At 37.0% G+C, this 20,668-nt stretch overlaps 1 protein-coding gene across 2 annotated transcripts in view; it reads left to right on the top strand.

The window, feature by feature from the left end:
- The window catches only part of DYNC2H1 (dynein cytoplasmic 2 heavy chain 1), a 381,735-nt gene extending 365,510 nt beyond the window's left edge, over window positions 1-16,225 (top strand). For both annotated transcript variants that reach the window (XM_082409863.1, XM_082409862.1), the window contains one exon: window positions 1,837-16,225. In XM_082409863.1, the coding sequence (XP_082265989.1) occupies window positions 1,837-1,995 (159 nt within the window). In that variant the 3' untranslated portion in view covers window positions 1,996-16,225. The remainder of the gene's footprint in view (window positions 1-1,836) is intronic.
- The last annotated feature ends 4,443 nt before the right edge of the window (window positions 16,226-20,668 follow it).

Here is a 20,668-nt window from a genome sequence, read left to right as displayed (position 1 = left end):
GAGAATTAGTAGGAATTAAAGAAAAGTTATGCATATGTAGTCCTTATGTGAATAAATAATGCTTTGTATTTGAACTCCTTAATAATACATCATTGGATTCACCCAATATCCCATTAGGTGGACCAGTGTTGTTTATGTTCCTTTTATGATGGGGAAACAGATGCTCAGAGAGTAATCTACTCTCTAGGGTCAGGAGCTCCTAAACAAGCTAATGCCAAAATTTTTTTTTTCAATTGTACTACCTATGGCAACTTTGCCACTTGCTTAACTAGGTTACCATGATAAATTCTTCATGGGTTTCTGATTTGTCACTTGTAAAATTCTAGAATGAGTCTAACTTTTCTCTTAAGTTTCATTCTAACTCTAAAAACGAATCCATTAGTTGAATAAGATTATATAAATTCAATAAAAACATGAATCCTAAATTTGAATTGGAATTACCATTATGAACTTCTGATGTTTTTCTTTAAAAAAATACATATTTCTAAGCTTCAGTCACTGAAAAATCCTAGAAGGAGAATGATAGATCATTCCTAGCACCCAGATTATGATCTCTAGTACCATTTCTCATTAAAGGAACCAAGGATCCTCAGAGTAATGACTAATTTTTGATTTCTGGGACAGCAAATATACAAGATGAACTTACAACATCTTGACATACTAGAAGGTAAGAAAGCTACTGAAGACTACTAGGGACATATCAAAACAAAAACAAAAACCCTCAGGAGCCAGCCTAATGAGTTCCCACTGCACAAAGATTGACATTTTGAACACCAATAAGATAGTAATTGCATTGCATTGAAGCACATTGAACATGTGTAAATCCACCAGTTCATAATGATACTTAAAAAAATAGAGAGTGCTCATTGATCACCTTTACAGTATGCTAGGGAACAAATGCATTATTTTAAAAGCATGTAAATAAAGGGAAATTAGATAGCATTTATTCCAGCCTTTCCTATATGAACTGTACCTCATGGTAATCAAATGATTGATAACTGGAAGTTCCTCTTTATAGATTTGTTTCTGCCTGGAAATGAAGGGATGTAGAATTAGATTATCATTTTGTAATCTTAAATATAACTAATGATCATCAATGGCTCCTAATAGCTAAAAAGAGACAGCAGACTTTATATGCCTCTTGATTGAAGTATACACTACTACCTAAGCAGTGTTTTTACCAGAAATTGAATCTGAATCTGAACTCACCTCCAGACCCACTTTACAAGAATACAGGGAACAGAAGAACATGACACCATGGGAATGTAGCCAACAAAAGTCAGAATGTGGGAAACTCTTTGGTATAGTTCTTTAGCAAACAATTACAAGGAATAAAGGAGAAAAAATAAATTTAAGAGAATTAGGAGACATAACAAACCTCAAAGTGTGGGCTCTATTTGAATTGTGGTTCTTACAAAAAAATCTTTTAAAAATTATGGGATAATGGCATAATGGGTATAAGATGATATTAAGGAATTATTGTTAATATTTTTATGTGATATAGTATTTTGATTATATTTTTATATTTTATTTATAGACATATTTAAATACTTATAGGTGAAATTTTATAATGTGTAGGATTTGATTCAAAATACTCTATTATTTGGGGCTGAGGGAGGTTATAAATGAAATACAGTTGGCCATGAACTGGTAATTGTTGCAGCTGAATGATGTGGGTTTATTATACTAGTCTTTATTTAAAACATTTCATAATAAAATGTTAAATATATTTTATTATTTGGGAAGATTTTGTGTTTGTATCTTTGGTTATCTAATGATCTGTTGCAACACAGTATATTGCTGTATTTTAAAACAAAATTAATTCTTTTTAAACAGGGCGCATATGGTCCATATTCCCCTGATGAGTGCATATCTTTGCCTGTTTACACGAGTGCTGAAAGGGATCGTGTGGTGATCAATATCGACATTCCATGTGGGGGCAGCCAAGATCAGTGGATTCAGTGTGGAGCAGCTCTATTTCTCAAAAATCAGTAGAACCTAATGACAATAAAAGCTGCCTTAGCCAAAAGAAACATTTATTATTTAAGCTTTAAATAAAATATGTGGTCAGTCCACATTTGAAGTGTTAGTTCAAAATATTAGCATGTAGTTGTCCTGTGTTGTTTATCTCATTGTGTTTTTATTTTAATGGGTAATGACAGCACCCTGTACCTTTTAAAGTAATAACTTAATGGAGTCAATGTTAAAATAGCATATTCCCTATATAATATTAAGTATTTCTGTGAGGCAGTTCACTTTTCCAGTGGCTCAAAAATTTAATGTTTTAGCTAAGAGTTTTTAAATAGTGTATTTAAGGAATCAGTAATAAATATTTTGGCTATTATTTCTGTATCATCATTATTTAATAAAATATAAGATATTATTAACATTTCAGTCTTCCATGGTTTTATATATATACATATATGTATATATATAATGTCTTTAGACATTGAAGGAAGTATTATATTTAAGTTAAAATATACAGCATCTCAAAGTAATGCAAAAGAAATGGGAAATAATAGCGCAGAAACCAGGATAAGAATTTTACAAATAGAATAATTAAATGATGAAAAGGTTATAATTTCTCATGTATATGGCTTTCCCATGTGTTTCTATGAAACAGTAAAATTCTACAATGGCTGAAAGCTTAAATAAACAGCTAGAAAAGGGAAAAGCAGGGAGGAGTATTCAGGGAAGGTGTTTGTGGGCCATGTCTGGAAATGTTACACATCATTTATGTTTATATTCCATTAGAGAGAACTTAATCACATGGCTACACCTAATTTCTAGGGTGGTGGAAAATAGAGTCTAGCTGGGTACTCATAGAAGGGGAGACTGGAGAGGCTAGCTAGCTCTCCTTGCCACATCCCCATGCAGAGGAGAAAGCTCATTCTTCAAATGCCTCCAGGACAAAGGCATAAAATGACTGGAAACTAGTACAGACACGTATGGCCTTTAATTGGTCTTCTGACTCCAAACCTTGTGCTTGTGAATTATAATACTTACAGAAAATAACATGATCCAGACATTAGCCAGATCCCAGGAATACAAGGATGAATAACATACTATCTCTGCTCTTGAGAGATTTAAGAGCTGATAGGACAGTGAAAGGTAAAAATAATATCACTGTAAATTCTGTGATATTAATATTGCTATACAAGCTTTTCTTTTGGTTACTATTTTTTTATTGAGGATATAATACATAAAAAGAAAATATATATATAGAAAAAAATTACAGTACAGTGAAATCCATTATATGGCACACCAGCAAAGGGCTATAGAATTCCAGAGGATGGTGTAACTAATTCTACTTGCTATATGTGTTGTTTAATCAAAGCTTGGCTAATTAACTTTTTCTTTCTTTCTCTTTCTTTTTCTTCTTTTTTTTTTTCCTTGGGAAACTTACTTTGAAAATTTGTTACAAAGGATAGCAAACACATTTATTGGTCTTCCAAAATGAACAAATATTAACATGCTGTGGTGTTTACTTTAGATTTTTTCAAGAAATTTTAAAATTTTTAAATAATTTCAAAACCAATTGAAGCCCTTCATGTTCCCTTCTGCAGCCCCATTTTCATCTTTACCATTTCAGAGGCACCCACTAACATGTATTTGTTGTGTACACAGGCCATTAGTATTATGGCAAAATGTTTGACCAAAAACAATATAGGAGAGTTTTTTTTCAATCAGTGGGAACTCCAAGGAAACTACCTAAAACTTTAGAAGAACACACTATCTGAGATTCTCAATCAGTAGAAGCAACAAACAATAGTTTTAGATTCCCAGGGCCCACAAGTGGTGGAATGGCCCAATCAGGACAGGGATTTTCAAAATAAAAACCTCAGCAAACCAAGAATAGAAGGGAACTTATTTTCATGGATGGTGGATATCTAGGAACAAAAACCTATAACAAAAATCATTCTTAATGGGGAAACAGAAGCATTCTCTGCTTATCACTTCTATTCAACATTGTTCAGAGATCCTAACCATCACAGAATGACAAGAAAAACAAAAGCAAAAGCAAATAAGAGAAAAATATGTTCAGGAGGAAGACATTAGTACTCCCTCCCTCCCTCCCATCAGCCCTTTTTTCATCTTTAATTTTTGCAATCTTTAACACATGCATATACAAAACTAAAAGTTTAAGAGCAGAAACTGTGAGCTTAACTGTGTTAAGCATTTCTCAAGAATTCTTTGGAGGTTTTATTTTTTATTCTGAGACTTTCTGCTGTAACTTCTGAAAGAGAGGTGGAGACTGATGTAAGAAAACAGAAATGACAAAATCACTCCAGACACTTGAAACAGCTTTTTCCATTTGACTTCCATTCACTCATTTCCATTTGTCAAAATAAAGTGTGGATGAGTTATCACTTCCCACCTATCTCCTCAGAAAAGCGTGAGCACAAAGGAGTCCAACCAGTAAGGCAACTCCAGAGCACATCCAGGGCAAGACTGCAGTGGGCCCTGGGGACACACAGGAAAAATAGACAATGAAGTATATTAGACTCAAAATCAGCCATCTTATCCCTTGTTTTTGGCCCTCTTACACATTAAGCATCTTGAGAGCAAGACGTGTACTTTTCATGCTTTTATTTCTGGTATTTGTTTACATTGGAGCGCAATAGATATTTGTTGAATCAATGACTAAAACTGCTTTCAGATGACTTAATCATTGGATTTGTCTCCAAATTATTTTAGATTGTTCCCAAAATCAAACCCACACTCAATGTGTATTTCCCATTATTAAGGATAGTTGAAGACTATCCAAAGGTCCTTAAGGAAATCTGAAAGAGAAGTTCCAAAAATATCTGAACAAGGGTAGCCTCATTTTTCCTATGTGATAATCATGAAGAAGACAACTACTTTGGATGTGTAGTCTTAAATCAAAATTTTTTGGAAATGAAAAGGATGATAGAGACTTGCTGGATTTATGTTTATGTTGTTTTACTTTTGCTTTGTAGTCCTACCTTCCTAAATGCTTTACTGTTCCTTGTGAACTTGAGATTTTCAACTTAACATTGCAGCTAGGAGGAAATTAATTATCAAAGTTTCATGAGTGAGATGGATTTTATGAGGGACACCAGAGAATCTATGCTGTAAGGAGTAGAGGTAAACCTGTCAGGGTCCAAAAGCTCAAACCAGTTCTCCTCAGTTTATCTGAAGCCCTTCCAAATGTTAATACTGGAAATCTCTCACTGAAAAAATGAACATTTTCAAATAGTTAAATCATTGGTAGAAGCACAGGAAAAATAAACCCAAGCTGAGGGGGAAAAAAAGCCTGTTGAGAATAAATGTCTCTACCTGTGTTAATATTTTCCATACATGTAGACATAACAATCAGCATTTTTTTTTTTTTACAAAAGAGAAGGGAAAAACAAGTATCAACCAAAGTACTGTGTTGTAAGTCTCATTACTTCTGATTATTCTATGCCTAATCTATCCTTCCCCCCTCCTTTCCAGTTCCTAAGAACCATTTCAAAAGCAATTAAATCAATAGAAACTTAATAAGGTAAAAACAGAGATAGGAAGGTGGATGGACAGATGATCTTTGATATCTCCTTGTTTTAGAAGTGGACAGTTATTCGTTAGCAAAGTAAGGGTAAAGAACAAAACATAAAGTTTGTGTTTTATGGAAAGCTCACAAGGGAATGAAGATACCAATTTAACCACACAAAAAATAATGGAATCAGATCATAGCCTAAATATAAATTTTGAATATTTATTAAAGTCAATGACACCCATGTGATTTTGGAAGCTAGCTTTATTTCTATTTGAAATAACAAATGGTTATTCAAATAGGAATTTATTTGAACAGATCTAGTTCTGCTGTAGTAGTTATATCCTTAACAATGCTGCGGCTGCTAACTGGTTTGTAATTTTAAGCACAACTCTTTTCACGTTAGAAACTGCTACTTATCATTCTCCCCTATTGCCATGATAATACAATGTTTAACTTGGTACTCAGAATAAAAACTACAATTCCTCGTTTCCCTTATATTCAAGTGTAGCCATGTGACTCACTTCTGCCCAAAAGATTGTGAACGCAAATATCATATGGCAGCTTCCAGGAGCCCTCCTTATAGGACATGATCAATATGTCATTTTCCCTCTTCATCTCTTCCTCTATTCTGCCTGGCACAGGGACACTACCATCTTGAGACGTGTTTATAGCCACAAAGGGCAGAGCAACAACATGGAAGGAATCTGGTTCTCTTATTGGAGCATAGATGCTGCCCCTGAACCATTTAACTCTGACTTCATTTATACAAGAGAGATTACAAGCCCTAGATGAGATATAAAAAAGCCACTTGGCCAGTGGCAAGGACAACTAGAACGGGACAGACTGCCCTCAGACAGTCCCTCCAAAGACAAGGACTAGACTCAGATATTCAAACTGAACTGAGAACCTTGAGCTGGAAGCACTTACAACCTGTCATCTCTGACTGAGGCAGGTCCCATCTGGGTAGGCAACAGCTGTAAACAAAACTGTCTTTCCAGAGACACCAGGGGTACCTTTGGGACTGCACTCCTTATGTGGAATTCAGGCATTAACCTGCCTCTCTCTCAAAAGCACTTGTACCTTTGACCACTTTTTGGGTGGCCATAGGAGAGCTGCAAGTATATAAAGACGCACCACCAGTAGGTCATTTTATTCCTCAGACAATTGCAGCCCTTTTTCCAAAATGAGTCTACCTTTGGTTACTTGGTGTAGGATAACTGCTTCATTATATATGCTCCTTGTGGACAGTTTTCCCTGTAAGGGGGAGTCATCCAATTATATAAGGTGGTAGGAAATGCGTTCTTGACTTCAGCTGTAGTGATCAATGACATCATCTCAGCCCTAGAAGGCATTCAGATCAGCCTTAACTCACCGTCCAATGGTGGTTTATCTCTGGAATAAATTCTATTTGGTTATTAATTATATGATAATTAAAAAAGAAATGCTTGTAATGGTAGTAAAAAAAGATATAGAATATACAGTGTTATTTTTTAAAGATTTTTTTGATGACCATTTTTAAAGTCTTTATTACAATATTGCTTCTTTTTTATGTTTTGGCTTTTTGGCCACAAAGCATGTGGGATCCTAGCTCCCCAACCAGAGATCAAACCCACACCCCCTGCATTGGAAGACAAAGTCTCAACCACTGGACCGCCAGGGAAGTCCCCAGTGTAATTTAATGTGTAAATATATATATATGGCATATCTCTGATTTAAGAGAGAGATATTTAAAAATATTAAATAATGATTATCTGAGTAGAATGATGAATGATAGGTAATTTTTGCTTTACACTGGGTATATTTTTACATTTTTCAAATGTTCTGAGAATGTATTACTTTCATAATTAAAGCAAAATACTAGTTTTTTTTTAATTAAAGGAAATAAGAAATAAAAATGTAAACTTGAAAAAAACAATGTGTAAATGTTAGCTTTTCACATTCTGAGATAATTCCTTTCAGAGTCCCTTTATTTGCAAGCTTTCTAGTCTATTTATAGTATGTATTATTATAGAACTTAATTTACTCAACTTTTTATAATCTCAAGGGTTCATTGGGATTTGTATATAATTGGTATTTGATTAAATTATTTTAGATCAAAGATGGCATTTCTACCTTGGCATATAGCTGCAATCAGATATATATGTAATTTTAAAGTTTAATATCTGTAATAATGAGAGAAGTGGTGAGTCAAGGTAAAGTTTAACTGAAGTCAATTTAAAGGCTTATATTTAATTACAGGGTGGCAAGAGCCCTGGACATGGAGTTAAGACACCAGGCTGCCAGTCTTAAGCTGACCCCATCACGTTTGCCAAGGTATCATCTGATCCCTCTGAGCTTAGGTTTCTTCATCTATGAGATGTGGATCACTATTCCCATTTCAAAGTGTGATTTGAAGAGCAAATGAAATGTCATGTGATAACATTGTATGAACTAGTATAAATTTAAATTTAAGGTATTGTTATGTTGAGACTGGATGTGAATTTAAATGCTAAGATAAATTATATCACAGTTTTATATAAAACATTAATTCACTACTTAGAAATAACAAGCTGAGAATGATCTGATCATAATATTCTCAAGTTTTACACTATCTGGTTTATTTGTTATTATGTTTCCAGTGTTAAAAGTCCATTTTGTTTTCACAAGATGAACCACAGTTTAATTAGAACACTGTCATTTGTAGCATTTTGTACAAAACCAGCAGTCTGTATATGGCCAATGTATAATAACAATAATAACTAAGGCTTAGATAGCACTGATTACATGCTAGGCACTGCTCCAAGTGATTGACAGATGATAGAAAAATAGATAGATAGAAAGATAGATAGATAATTATATTAATTTATTCATTTATGATGTCCATTTTACTAATGAGAAAAATAAGGCCAGGTTGAGTGACGTGCTCACCCCTGCCCTAGCCCCTTCACTTTCCCTTTACTGACAGAGGTCTTTCTGTTCAGAAAAGTTTCTCCATACATCTTAGCATCTCTGGCATAGACATATATGGCTTAATTCCAGCCCTGATTGGCCAGATGTAAAAACAAAAAGAGAATGAAGAAGAGAATGAAGTGGAAGGCAAAGAATCGTGTTAGTATTGCTTTGTCTACAGAAAAGCCACCTCAAATTCATTTGATGAGGGTGGTGCCGATATATGGGATTGCTGAGAGTAGATTTGTGATGACATTTGCGCCTCAGAATGATATTTGTCCTCCGGGTAGGACATTGCCTATGAATGCGGTGGCTATGACTATAAGTAGTAGGATAATTCCAATGTTTCATGTTTCCTGAAAGGCGTAGGATCCATAGTATAGACCGCATCCTACGTGGGCATAAAGGCAGATAAAAAATATGGAAGCTCCTTTTGCGTGTATATATTGAATGATTCAGCCATAATTGATGTCTCAGCAGATGTGTGTTATGGATGAGAAGGCAGTTGTTGTGTCTGGTGTGTAGTGTATTGCTAGGAATAGGCCTGTTAGGATTTGTAGGGTTAGGCAGATGCTTAATAAGGAGCCAAAATTTCATCATGATGAGATATTTGATGGGGTAGGGAGGTCAATGAATGTGTTGTTGAGGATTTTTATTAGTGGGTGTGTTTTTCAGGTGTTGGTCATTGGTGTTCTTGTAGTTGAATGACAACGATGATTTTTCATGTCATTGGTCAGGGTTGAAGTCCATGTGAGAATAATGATGACATATACTGTATTTATTTTAAGTATTATTTTTGTGATTAGTTTTGTGGGATTTTCTTCAAAACCTTCACCTATTTATGGGGGTCTAGGGTTGATTGTGGGTGGTGGTGTTGGGTGTGGGATTGTGTTCAATTTTGATGGTTCATTTCTGGGTCTAATGGTATTTTTGATCTATTTAGGGGGGATATTGGTTGTGTTTGGTTATACAATGGCTATAGCCACTGAACAATATCCTGAGGTTTGGGTTTCTAATAAGGTTGTATTAGGGACATTTCTTTTACAGTTGGTAGTAGAGTTTTTAATGGTATTTTATATTTTGAAGGATGAGGTTGTGGAAATTGTGTTTAAGTTTAATGGGCTGGGAGATTGGGTTATTTACGATACTGGTGACTGGATTTTTTAGTGAGGAGGCTATGGGGATTGTGGCATTATACAACTATGGTACTTGATTGGTGATTGTTACGGGCTGGTCATTATTTATTGGTGTTGTGGTTATTATGGAGATTACTCGGGGTAATTAAATAGGAGTATACTCAGGGTGATGGTAATGAGGAATGATAGAAAGTATAGTTTAATAAGGCCTTTTTGGTTTGAGACTAGTGTGGAGGATTTTAGTTGAATGTAGGCTGTAGTCTTTGGTAGGATAGTTTCTAGTCAGATTAAGTCTAGTAAGGAGGTTGCTAATTTTTGGCTTATTGATAGGTTTAGATGGCGAGGTAGGCAGTATGTGATGGTGGGGAAATATCCTAAGGGAGTGGAGAATTTAGAGGAGTTTGAGGGGTGAGTATATTTTAAGTTTTGTGTGTTAAGGTTGATTTTGAATGCTAGCACGAAGCCCAGAGCTGTTACTGCAAGGGCAGTTAATTTTAAGTATAAAGGTATAGTTATTAGGGGGATAGTTGTTGGAGGAATGCTGTTGGAGATGAGGAAGCCAGCAAAAATACTTCTGATTAATAGGCGTTTGATGGAGTTAACTAAGAGTGGGTTGTTTTTATTGATAGGAGCTGAAGGAGAGAAGCGGGGCTGGCCTAGTAGTGCAAAGAAGATAATGCGAGTGCTATAGATGGCTGTGAGGGAGGTAGCGGTTAGAGTTATTAATAGGGCTCAGGAGTTGGTATAAGATGTGGTGGCGGTCTCGATAATTAGGTCTTTAGAGTAAAACCCGGTGAGAAAAGGTATTCCTGTTAGCGCTAGGCATCCAATGATAAGGGCTGTTGCAGTGAAGGGTAAGGTCTTGAATAAGCCTCCTATGTTTCGAATGTCCTGCTTGTTGTTTAGATTGTGAATAATGGATCCAGAGCATATGATAATATGGCTTTAAAGAAAGTGTGTGTGCAAATATGTAAAAATGCTAGATGAGGTTGGTTGACACCGATTGTTACTATCATTAGACCTAATTGGCTTGAGGTAGAGAAGGTGATAATTTTTTTAATGTCGTTTTGGGTAAGAGCACATATGGCTGTGAACAGGGTGGTAAGGGCTCCTAGGCAGAGTGTTATTGTTTGAATGAGTTTGTTGTTTTCTGTTAAAGGGTAAAATCGGATAAGTAGGAAAATTCCCGCTACAACTATTGTGCTTGAGTGGAGTAGGGCCGAGACTGAGGTAGGACCTTCTATTGCTGAGGGGAGCCAGGGGTGAAGTCCAAATTGGCCTGATTTTCCAGCTGCAGCTAGTATGAGTCCTGTGAGAGGGAGGTTTAATGGGTTTCGGTCGAGTATGAAAATTTGTTGCAGGTCTCATGCATTTGTGTTAGATAAAATCCATGCCATTGATATAATGAATCTGACATCTCCGATGCAGTTATATAAGATTGCTTGAAGAGCAGCTGTGTTTGCATCTGCTTGACCATGTCATCATCTGATGAGCAGGAAAGATATGATTCCAATACCCCTTCTCATCCAATAAAAAGTTGGAAGAGGTTGTTGGCTGTAACAAGGATTAGTATGGTGATGAGGAAGAGGATTAAATACTTGAAGAATTGGTTGATACAAGGATCTGAGTGTATATATCATATTGAGAATTCTATAATGGATCATGTGATGAACAATGCCACTGGTATGAATATAATTGAGAAATAATCTATTTTGAAGCTAAGTGTCAATTTAAGGGTTTGGACAGTAATTCAGTGTCAGTTTGAAATGAATATTTCTTGGCCTGTGTGAAGGAATATTATTGTTGGGATTAGACTGGTAATGAAAGCACAGGAGACAGTATTTTTTACATATGATGGGTATTTATCATTTTTGTAGAAGTTTGTACTAGTTATCATGATTGGAGTACTTAGTACTAGTAATGTGATTAGGGTAAAAGAAGAGAATAGGTTTATTACTTTTATTTGCAGTTGCACCAATTTTTTGGTTCCTAAGACCAATGGATAACTAACATCCTTTAAAAGTTTGAAAAAGCCACACTATTAGGCATGGGGCATGAATTAGCAGTTCTTGCAATACTTTCTCAGTAAATAAGAAGTCTTAGTCTTCTGTTGCTAGATCCACAATCCAGTGTTTGTTTAAAACTATATTTACAGTATAGGGGACCAAAGATTATTTTGGGGTTTAGTGACAGGAGTAGAAGTGGAAGGATATGGAGGGCTATAAGGGCGTGTTCTCATGTAAAGGAGGGCATAATGTTATTGATGTGGTGTGTATATTTGCCGCGTTGTGTTGTGATTAGTATATACATGGAGTATAGGGCTGTAATTACAATATTGGTTCCTATTAGGGTAATAGTGAGATTTGACCATGAGAAAGTTGATATAACTATGAACAGTTCTCCGATCAGATTAATGGTAGAGGGTAGCGCCAGGTTTGTTAGGCTTGCTAATAGTCACCAAATGGCTATTAGTGGGAGAAGAATTTACAGGCCTCGGGCTAAGATTATGGTTCAGCTATGGACTCGCTCGTAATTTGAGCTTGCTAGGCAAAAATAATATAGACGACGTGAGGCCATGAGCAATTATTAGGGCAGTAGCCCCTATATAACTTCAAGGGGTTTGAATGAGGATAGCTGCAATAACGAGTGCCATATGGCTGACTGAGGAGTAGGCGATGAGTGATTTTAGGTCTGTTTGAAATAGACAAATAGAGCTAGTTATGATTATCCCTCATAAGGAAAGCATAAGGAAAGGGTATGCTATATACTCTGTTAGGGGATTAAGTACTGACATGATTCGTAGCATGCCGTAGCCTCCGAGTTTTAGTAGTACGGCTGCAAGGACTATGGAGCCTGCGATGGGAGCTTCTACGTGTGTTTTGGGTAGTCAAATGTGGAGGCCATAGAGGGGCATTTTTACTATAAAAGCTATCATGCAGGCCAATCATATAAAGACGTTGGACCAGGAGTTGGATACTGGTTGGGTTCAAAATTGAAGTACTAGGAAATTTAGGGAGCCCATGATGTTTTTTATATATGTTAATGCCACTAGTAATGGGAGTGACCCAGCTAATGTGCAGAATAGAAAGTAGAGTCCTGCATTAAGTCATTCTGTTTGGTTACCCCAACGGGTAATGGTAATAAGGGTAGGGACTAGTGTGGCTTCAAATATAATGTAAAATAGGATTAGCTCTGTGGCAGTGAATGTTATGATTAGAAGTGTTTGTAACATGATTAGTATTGTGATGTAAAGTTTTTTTCGGATTAGTTCTTTGAGTAAGTGGGATTGACTAGCTATTAATATTAGGGGGAGGAGTCATATTGTTAGGATTAGTAATGGTGTGGAGAGGGAAGCCGAGAAGAATGTTAATGAGTAGTTGAGGCTCTTGTCACTGAATTGGTTAAGAAGTAGGCTTGTAAGGCTAATTAATAGGCTGTGGGTTGTGGAGTTAATTCAGATTATGTTGTTTTTTGATAGTCGAGTTAGAGGTATTAGTATGATTGTGGGAATAATAAATTTTAGCATTGGAGAAGGTTGAAGTTTTGTATGTAATTGGTCCCATATGTGTTTGATACTATTACTAATAGGGCTAATCCGAGAGCTGCTTCGCAGGCTGTGAATACCAGTAGGATGATTGGTATTATGCTGGCTAAGGTGAAATGTGAGTTTAAGATTGTTGGGGCTGCTAGGATAAATAGTGATAATATCATGCCCTCTAAGCAAAGTAGTGAGGATATTAGGTGGGACCGGCATATCAGTAAACCTATAAGGGATATAGTGAAAGCCATGATAATGTTTATATGTACTAGGGACACTTGGTAGTTATGAGTTTAACCATAATCTAATGAGTCGAAATCACTTGTTTTATTTTAAACTAAATACCGTCTTCAGCTCACTCCAACCCCTTTTGAGTTCATTCATAGGCCAGGCTGATTGCTAATAATGAAATTAAAAATAGGGCTATGATAAGTATCGTTTTTAGGTTGTTTGTTTGGGTTGCTCAGGGGAGGGGTAGTAGGAGGGCAATTTCTAGGTCGAAAAGAAGGAAGGTGATTGATACTAGGAAAAATTTTATAGAAAAGGATAAGCGGGCGGATCCTATAGGGTCAAATCCGCACTCGTAGGGGCTTGTTTTTTCTGCATAGATGTTTAGTTGAGGAAGTCAGAAGGCGATAAGTATGAGTAATGAGGCTAGTATTGTGTTTGTTAATGAGGTCAGTATTAGGTTTATTGTTCTTTTTCAGGGTGTACCTAAACTAGCTAATTGGAAGTCAGTTGTACTAATTAATACTAAAAGGACTATAAGCCTCATCAATAAATAGATATGTAAAGAAATAGTCATACAACATCTACAAAAGGTCAATGTCAAGCAGCAGCTTCGAAGCTGAAGTGGTGGTTGGATGTGAAGTGGAATTTTAGTTGGCATAGGAAACAAACAATAAGAAAGGTAGATCCAATAATTACATGCAGTCCATGAAATCCTGTGGCTATGAAGAAAGTTGATCCATAGACTCCATCTGAGATTGTAAAAGGGGCTTCGTAATACTCTGATGCTTGTAGTAGTGTAAAATAAATACCGAGAGCAATTGTAATGAAAAGGGCTTGGAGTATATTTGCGATTTCCTTCTATAAGGCTATGATGGGCTCAGGTAATGGATACGCCAGAGGCTAATAGCACAGAAGTGTTGAGGAGTGGTACTCTAGGGGGTTTAAGGGGTGAATGCCTGTTGGTGGTCAGCATCTGCCTAGTTCAGGAGTGGGGGGCGAAGCTTGAGTGGTAGAAGGCTCAAAAAAAGCCGGTAAAAAATAGGACTTCTGATACGATAAATAAGATTATTCTGTATCAAAGTCCCTTTTGGACGGTTGGTGTGTGGTGGCCTTGGAAAGTGCTTTCTCGAATGATGTCTCGTCATCATTGATATATTGTTAGAATATTAGTTAATAGGCCCAGTATTAGTAGAACTATTGAGTTGAAGTGGAATCACATGATTAGGCCTGACATTATGAGAAGTGCTGAAAGAGCTCCTGTGAGGGGTCAAGGACTAGGATATACTATGTGATACGTGTGGGTTTGGTGGGTCACTATGTGTTGTCTTGCAGGTATAAGCTTACTAAGAGGGTAAATACATTAGGCTTGAATTATAGCGACAGCAAATTCGAGGATAGTGAATAGGGCAAGAATGATAAATGTAATGAGAGCTGTGAATGTGCTGGTGCTTATTAGCACAAGGGTTGTCTCCCCGATTAGATGTATTAGTAAGTGGCCTGCCATAATATTGGCTGTTAGTCATGCGGCCAGTGCTACTGGCTGGATGAATAGGCTAATAGTTTCGATAATTACTGGCATAGGGATGAGGAAAGTGGGTGTGCCTTGTGGTAAGAAGTGGGCTAGGGATGCTTTTGTTTTATTACAGAGGCCTGTAATCACGACACTGGCTCATAGAGGGATAGCCATTCCTACATTTATTGAGAGCTGTGTGGTGGGTGTAAATGAGTGGGGTAATAGTCCAAGGAGATTGGTTGAGCCAATAAATAGAATGAGCGATATAAGTATTAGTGACCAGGTTTGTCCCCTGTGGTTATGAATACCTATTATTTGTTTTGATGTGAGTTGAATTAATCACTGTTGAACGGAGATTATGCAATTATTAATTAGTCATTTTGATGTTGGGAATAGAATGCTTGGGAATATAACGATCAGGATGACAACAGGGATGCCTATTATTACTGGGTTTATGAAAGGGGCAAATAGATTTTTGTTCATACTGTTTCTCAAGGGGCATATTGTTTTTGTGTTTTAGTGTGTTGATTTTGGGTTGGAGTAGGAGATGTGCTTTGAGATTTTTAGTTGAAATATAATAAATAGTGTTAAAAATATAGATGAAATAGTAACAAATCATGTTGATATATCTAGTTGTGGCATGTCATCAAGGAAAGCTTTGGCTCTCAATCTTTAACTTAAAAGGCTAACGCTAATTTAGCTTCTTAATGAGTTTATAACATAGACACGGATCATTTCTCAAAGTATTTTAGGGGTACTAGCTCAAGAACAATTGGCATGAAGCTGTGATTTGAGCTACAGATCTCTGAACACTGTCCGTAGAACAAGCCTGATCGTGCTGATATTAAGAGTTGTTTGGTTTAGGCGCCCTGGGATTGCGTCTGTCTTTAGGCCCAAGGAGGGTATGGCTCATGAGTGTAGTATGTCTTCGGAGGAGATTAGTATTCGGATTGTTATCTCTATAGGTAAAATTACTCGGTTATCTACTTCTAGTAGTCGCAGTTCTCCTGGTTTTAGGTCTGGTGTTGGGATTATATAGGAATCAAAGTTCAGGTCTTTGTAGTCAGTGTACTCATAGCTTCAGTATCATTGGTGGCCTATAGTTTTTACAGTAAGAGATGGGCTGTTGATTTCATCTATCACATAAAGAATTCATAATGATGGCAGGGCAATTAAGATTAAGATAATGGCCGGGAGAATAGTTCAAATAGTCTCCACCTCTTGGGCATCTATTGTGTTGGTATGTGTTAACTTAGTTGTAAGTATTAGTGTAATGATATAGAGGACTAGGGAGCTAATTAGGAAAACAATTATTAGTGTGTGGTCGTGAAAATGTAGTAGTTCTTCTATGATGGGTGATGTTGCATCTTGAAAGCCTAGTTGGAAGGGATATGCCATGGAGATATACAAGATTTTCAATTGTAACTTAACTTCGACAAAGTTATATAAAGTTTTACTAATATCTCGTTCATGAAGAAAGACATAGTGGCTATGATGTTGGCTTGAAACTTATAGGAGAGGGTTTGATTCCTTCCTTTCTTGACTATTTTAGATTAATGTAGGTTGGTTCTTCAAATGTATGATATGATGGAGGACATTCTTAGTCACTCTAAATTTGTGGTAGTAAGGTCTACTGCTAATACTTCTTGTTTGGATGTGAATGCTTCTCACATAATGAAGACTATCAGTATAACTGCTGTTAATGAAATGAATGAGCCTATTGATGAGATAGTATTCCATGTTGTATAGGCATCTGGATAGTCAGAGTATCGTCAAGGTATGCCAGATAAGCCTAGGAAATGTTGTGGGAAGAAGTTTATGTTGATACCCATGCATATGATCACAAAGTGAATTTTTGCTCATGTTGAGTTGAGTGTATATCCTGAGAATAGTGGAAATCGGTGTACAAACCCTCCTATGATAGTGAAAACAGCTCCCATTGAGAGCATATAGTGAAAGTGTGTGACTACATAGTAGGTATCATGAAGGACAATGTCTAATGACAAATTAGCTAGGACAATACCTGTCAGTCCGCCGACTGTGAAAAGGAAGATGAAACCAAAGGCTCACATCAGGGCCAGTGATCATTTAATATTGCCTCTGTAGAGTGTTGCCAATCAGCTAAATACTTTTACCCCTGTAGAGATAGCAGTAGTTATAGTGGCTGATGTAAAGTATGCTCGCATATCAACGTCCGTACCTACTGTGAATATATGATGGGCCCATACAATAAAACCAAAGAACCCAATTGATATTATAGCTCATACCATACCCATATATCCAAGAGGTTTTTTTTTTTTTCCCGAGTAGTAAGTTACAATGTGTGAGATCATCCCAAACCCAGGTAGGATTAAAATGTATATTTCGGGGTGTCCAAAGAATCAAAATAAATGTTGATATAGGACTGGGTCTCCTCCTCCTGCAGGTTCAAAGAAAGTTGTATTCAGGTTTCGATCGGTTAATAGTATGGTAATTCCGGCTGCTAGGACAGGTAAGGATAATAGAAGTAATACCGCTGTGATTAGGACTGACCATATGAATAGTGGTGTTTGGTATTGGGTTATAGCGGGTGGTTTTATGTTGATAATAGTAGTGATAAAATTAATGGCCCAGAGAATTGAGGATACTCCTGCTAAATGTAGAGAGAAAATAGTACGGTCAACTGAAGCGCCTGCATGTGCTAAGTTTCCGGCTAAGGGTGGATACACAGTTCAGCCTGTGCCTGCACCGGCATTTATTACAAATGCGTGGGCTGTTACTACTACATTGTAAATTTGGTCGTCTCCGAGCAGTGTGCAAGGTTGGCCTAGTTCAGCGTGAATTAATAAGCTTAAGCCCACCATTCCGGCTCAGGCACCAAATAGTAAATATAAGGTGCCAATGTCTTTGTGGTTGGTTGAGAATAATCAGCGATTTATGAACATAGGTAAAATGGCCGAGAAGGCATTAGACTGTAAATCTAAAGACAGAGGTTGAGCCCTCTTTTTGCCAAGTCCTGTGGTGAATGATCATTTTGAATTGCAAATTCAAGGAAGCAGCTTCAACCCTGCCGGGACTTCTCTCTCCTTTTTTTTCTTGCGGCGGGAGAAGTAGATTGAAACCAGTTGATTAGGGTATTTAGCTGTTAACTAAAAGTTCGTGGGAAATGTATCCCTCCAATCTAGTGAGGATTTAGCTTAATTAAAGTGTTTGATTTGCATTCAACTGATGTAAGATATAGTCTTGCAGTATTTATTGAGCAGGAATTAAGTAAATTGTAGTTGCTCAGGGCTTTGAAGGCCCTTGGTCTGGTTTAACCTAAACTCCTATTCTAGGATTGACAGTATTGGCGTGAGAGGTAAAAGTATTGTGGATATTACAATTATGGTTTGTAAAAGGGTTATTTGTTTTGTGGAGTTGAATTGTTTGTAGAGGGGAATAAAGTTAGTGCTGTGGAGTATGTGAGCCATATGTAGAAGTATAGGTTGAGTAGTGCTGTGATGGCCATGAGTGTGGGTAGAATAATGGTATTATTTTTTGTTGTCTCTTGAATGATCATTCACTTAGGCATGAATCCTGACAGTGGTGGGAGTCCCCCTACTGAAAGTAGAGTGAGTATGGTGAGGGTTGTGGTGACAGATGTTTTGTTTCATGTGTGTGATAGTGATAGTGTGGTGGTAGTTGAGCTTTGAGTAAATAGTATGAATATAGTGAGGGTTGTTATGATATAGATTAGTAGGTTTAGGATGGTTATGGTTGGGTTATACAGTAAGATGGCTGTTATTCTTCCTATGTGGGCAATTGATGAGTAGGCCATTATTTTTCGGAGTTGTGTCTGGCTTAATCCACTTCAACCTCCGACTAGGATAGAAAGTATGGATAGGGCTAATATTAGATTTAGATTGATTGATGGTGAAATTTGATATAGGATTGACAGGGGTACAAGCTTTTGTCCTGTTAGTAGGATTAAGCCTGCTGTTAAAGGGATGCCTTGTGCTACTTCGGGCACTCAAAAGTGAAAGGGGGATAGTCCTGGTTTAATATCTAGTGATATTGTTATTATTATGCATGCTGTTGGGTTGAATAGCTTTGTGATGGTTCATTAGCCGGAGTGCAGTAGGTTAATGATGACTGATATTATAAGTAATATGGATGCAGTGGCCTGTGTTAGAAAATATTTAGTGGAGGCTTCTATAGCTCATGGTTTAAAGTTTTTATTATGATAAGGATGATGGCTATTATATTTATTTCGAATCCAATTCAGGCTAGTAATCAGTGAGAGCTGGTAATTACGACTGTAGTTCCTAAAATGACAGTTGTTAGGATAATAATAAAGATAATGGGATTTATTAGTACGGGAAGGTTATAAACCAACATTTTCGGTGTATGGGCCCGATAGCTTGTTTAGCTGACCTTACTGTAGAATGTAGTGTAATGTGGTAGCACGAAGAACTTTGAATTCTTAAGGGTAGGTTCAATTCCTATGATTCTAGAAATAAGAGGGTTTAAACCTCTATTATTTACTCTATAAAAGTAACTCTTTTATCAGACATATTTCTTATGTTTGTGGAGGGATACTTGCTGTTATGATGGGTAGTGACACATGCCATATACATAGGGCTAGTGTTAGAGGTAGGAAGTTTTTTCAGAATAAGTGTATTAGTTGGTCATATCGAAATCGAGGGTAGGATGCTCAGATCCATAGGAAAGATGTTGTTAGTAGTAGTGTTTTAACAATGAGGTTAGTTGTGTACAGTTCTAGTGTCTAGGGGTTGTGGAATGCTCCTAGGAACAGAATTGTTGTGAATATATTTATTATAATGATGTTGGCATATTCTGCTAAGAAGAATATGACGAAGGGGCCTGCTGCGTATTCTACGTTGAAGCCAGATACGAGTTCGGATTCTCCTTCTGTTAAATCAAAAGGGGCTCGGTTGGTTTCTGCTAGGGTAGAGATGAATCATATTATAGCCAGTGGTCATGAGGGTGAAGATTAGTCATAGTTGTTCTTGTGTTGTGGTCAGGGTTGATAGGGTAAAGGATCCATTTATTAGGAGTACTGATAAGAGGATGATTGTTAATGTTACTTCATATGAGATTGTTTGTGCTACTGCTCTTAGGGCTCCAATTAATGCGTATTTTGAGTTGGAGGCTCAGCCAGATCATAGAATGGAGTATACAGCTAGGCTTGATATTGCTAATATGAATAACACTCCTAGGTTTATGTTGATGAGGGGGTATGGTATGGGTAGAGGGATTCATATTGTGAGGGCTAGGGTTAGGGCTAAGATAGGTGCGATGATGAATATGGAGGTGGAAGATGTGGCTGGTCGTAGGGGTTCCTTAGTGAATAGCTTGATTGCATTGGCAAAGGGTTGGAGTAGGCCATGGGGGCCTACAATGTTTGGCCCTTTTCGGAGTTGCATGTAGCCTAGGATTTTACGTTCTACTAGTGTCAGGAATGCTACGGCTAGGAGGATAGGGATGATGAGCATTAAAATGTTAATTATAAACATTTTGTTGGCGAGAGGGTTTGAACGTCTGAGTATAAAGGTTTAAGTCTTATGCAGTTACCGGGCTCTGCCACCCCAAAGAAACCCTGGTCTTGGGTGATTCGTTTGTGCTTGCTTATTAATTTGAGATTAGGTCATTAATTGTTTTGAAGGCACTTATTTAAAGTGGGCCTTATTTCTCTTGTCCTTTTGAACTGGGAGAAATGCGTAATAGATAGAAATCGACCTGGATTGCTCCAGTCTGAACTCAGCACGTAGGACTTTAATCGTTGAACAAACGAACACTTAACAGCGGTTACACCATTAGGATGTCCTGATCCAACATCGAGG

The sequence above is a fragment of the Balaenoptera physalus genome, assembly GCF_965194825.1.
Source record: "Balaenoptera physalus genome assembly, chromosome: 10".
NCBI classification, from domain to species: Eukaryota; Metazoa; Chordata; class Mammalia; order Artiodactyla; family Balaenopteridae; genus Balaenoptera; species Balaenoptera physalus.
Note: the sequence above shows the minus strand (reverse complement) of the source record. Positions and strands in the feature narration are given on the sequence as shown.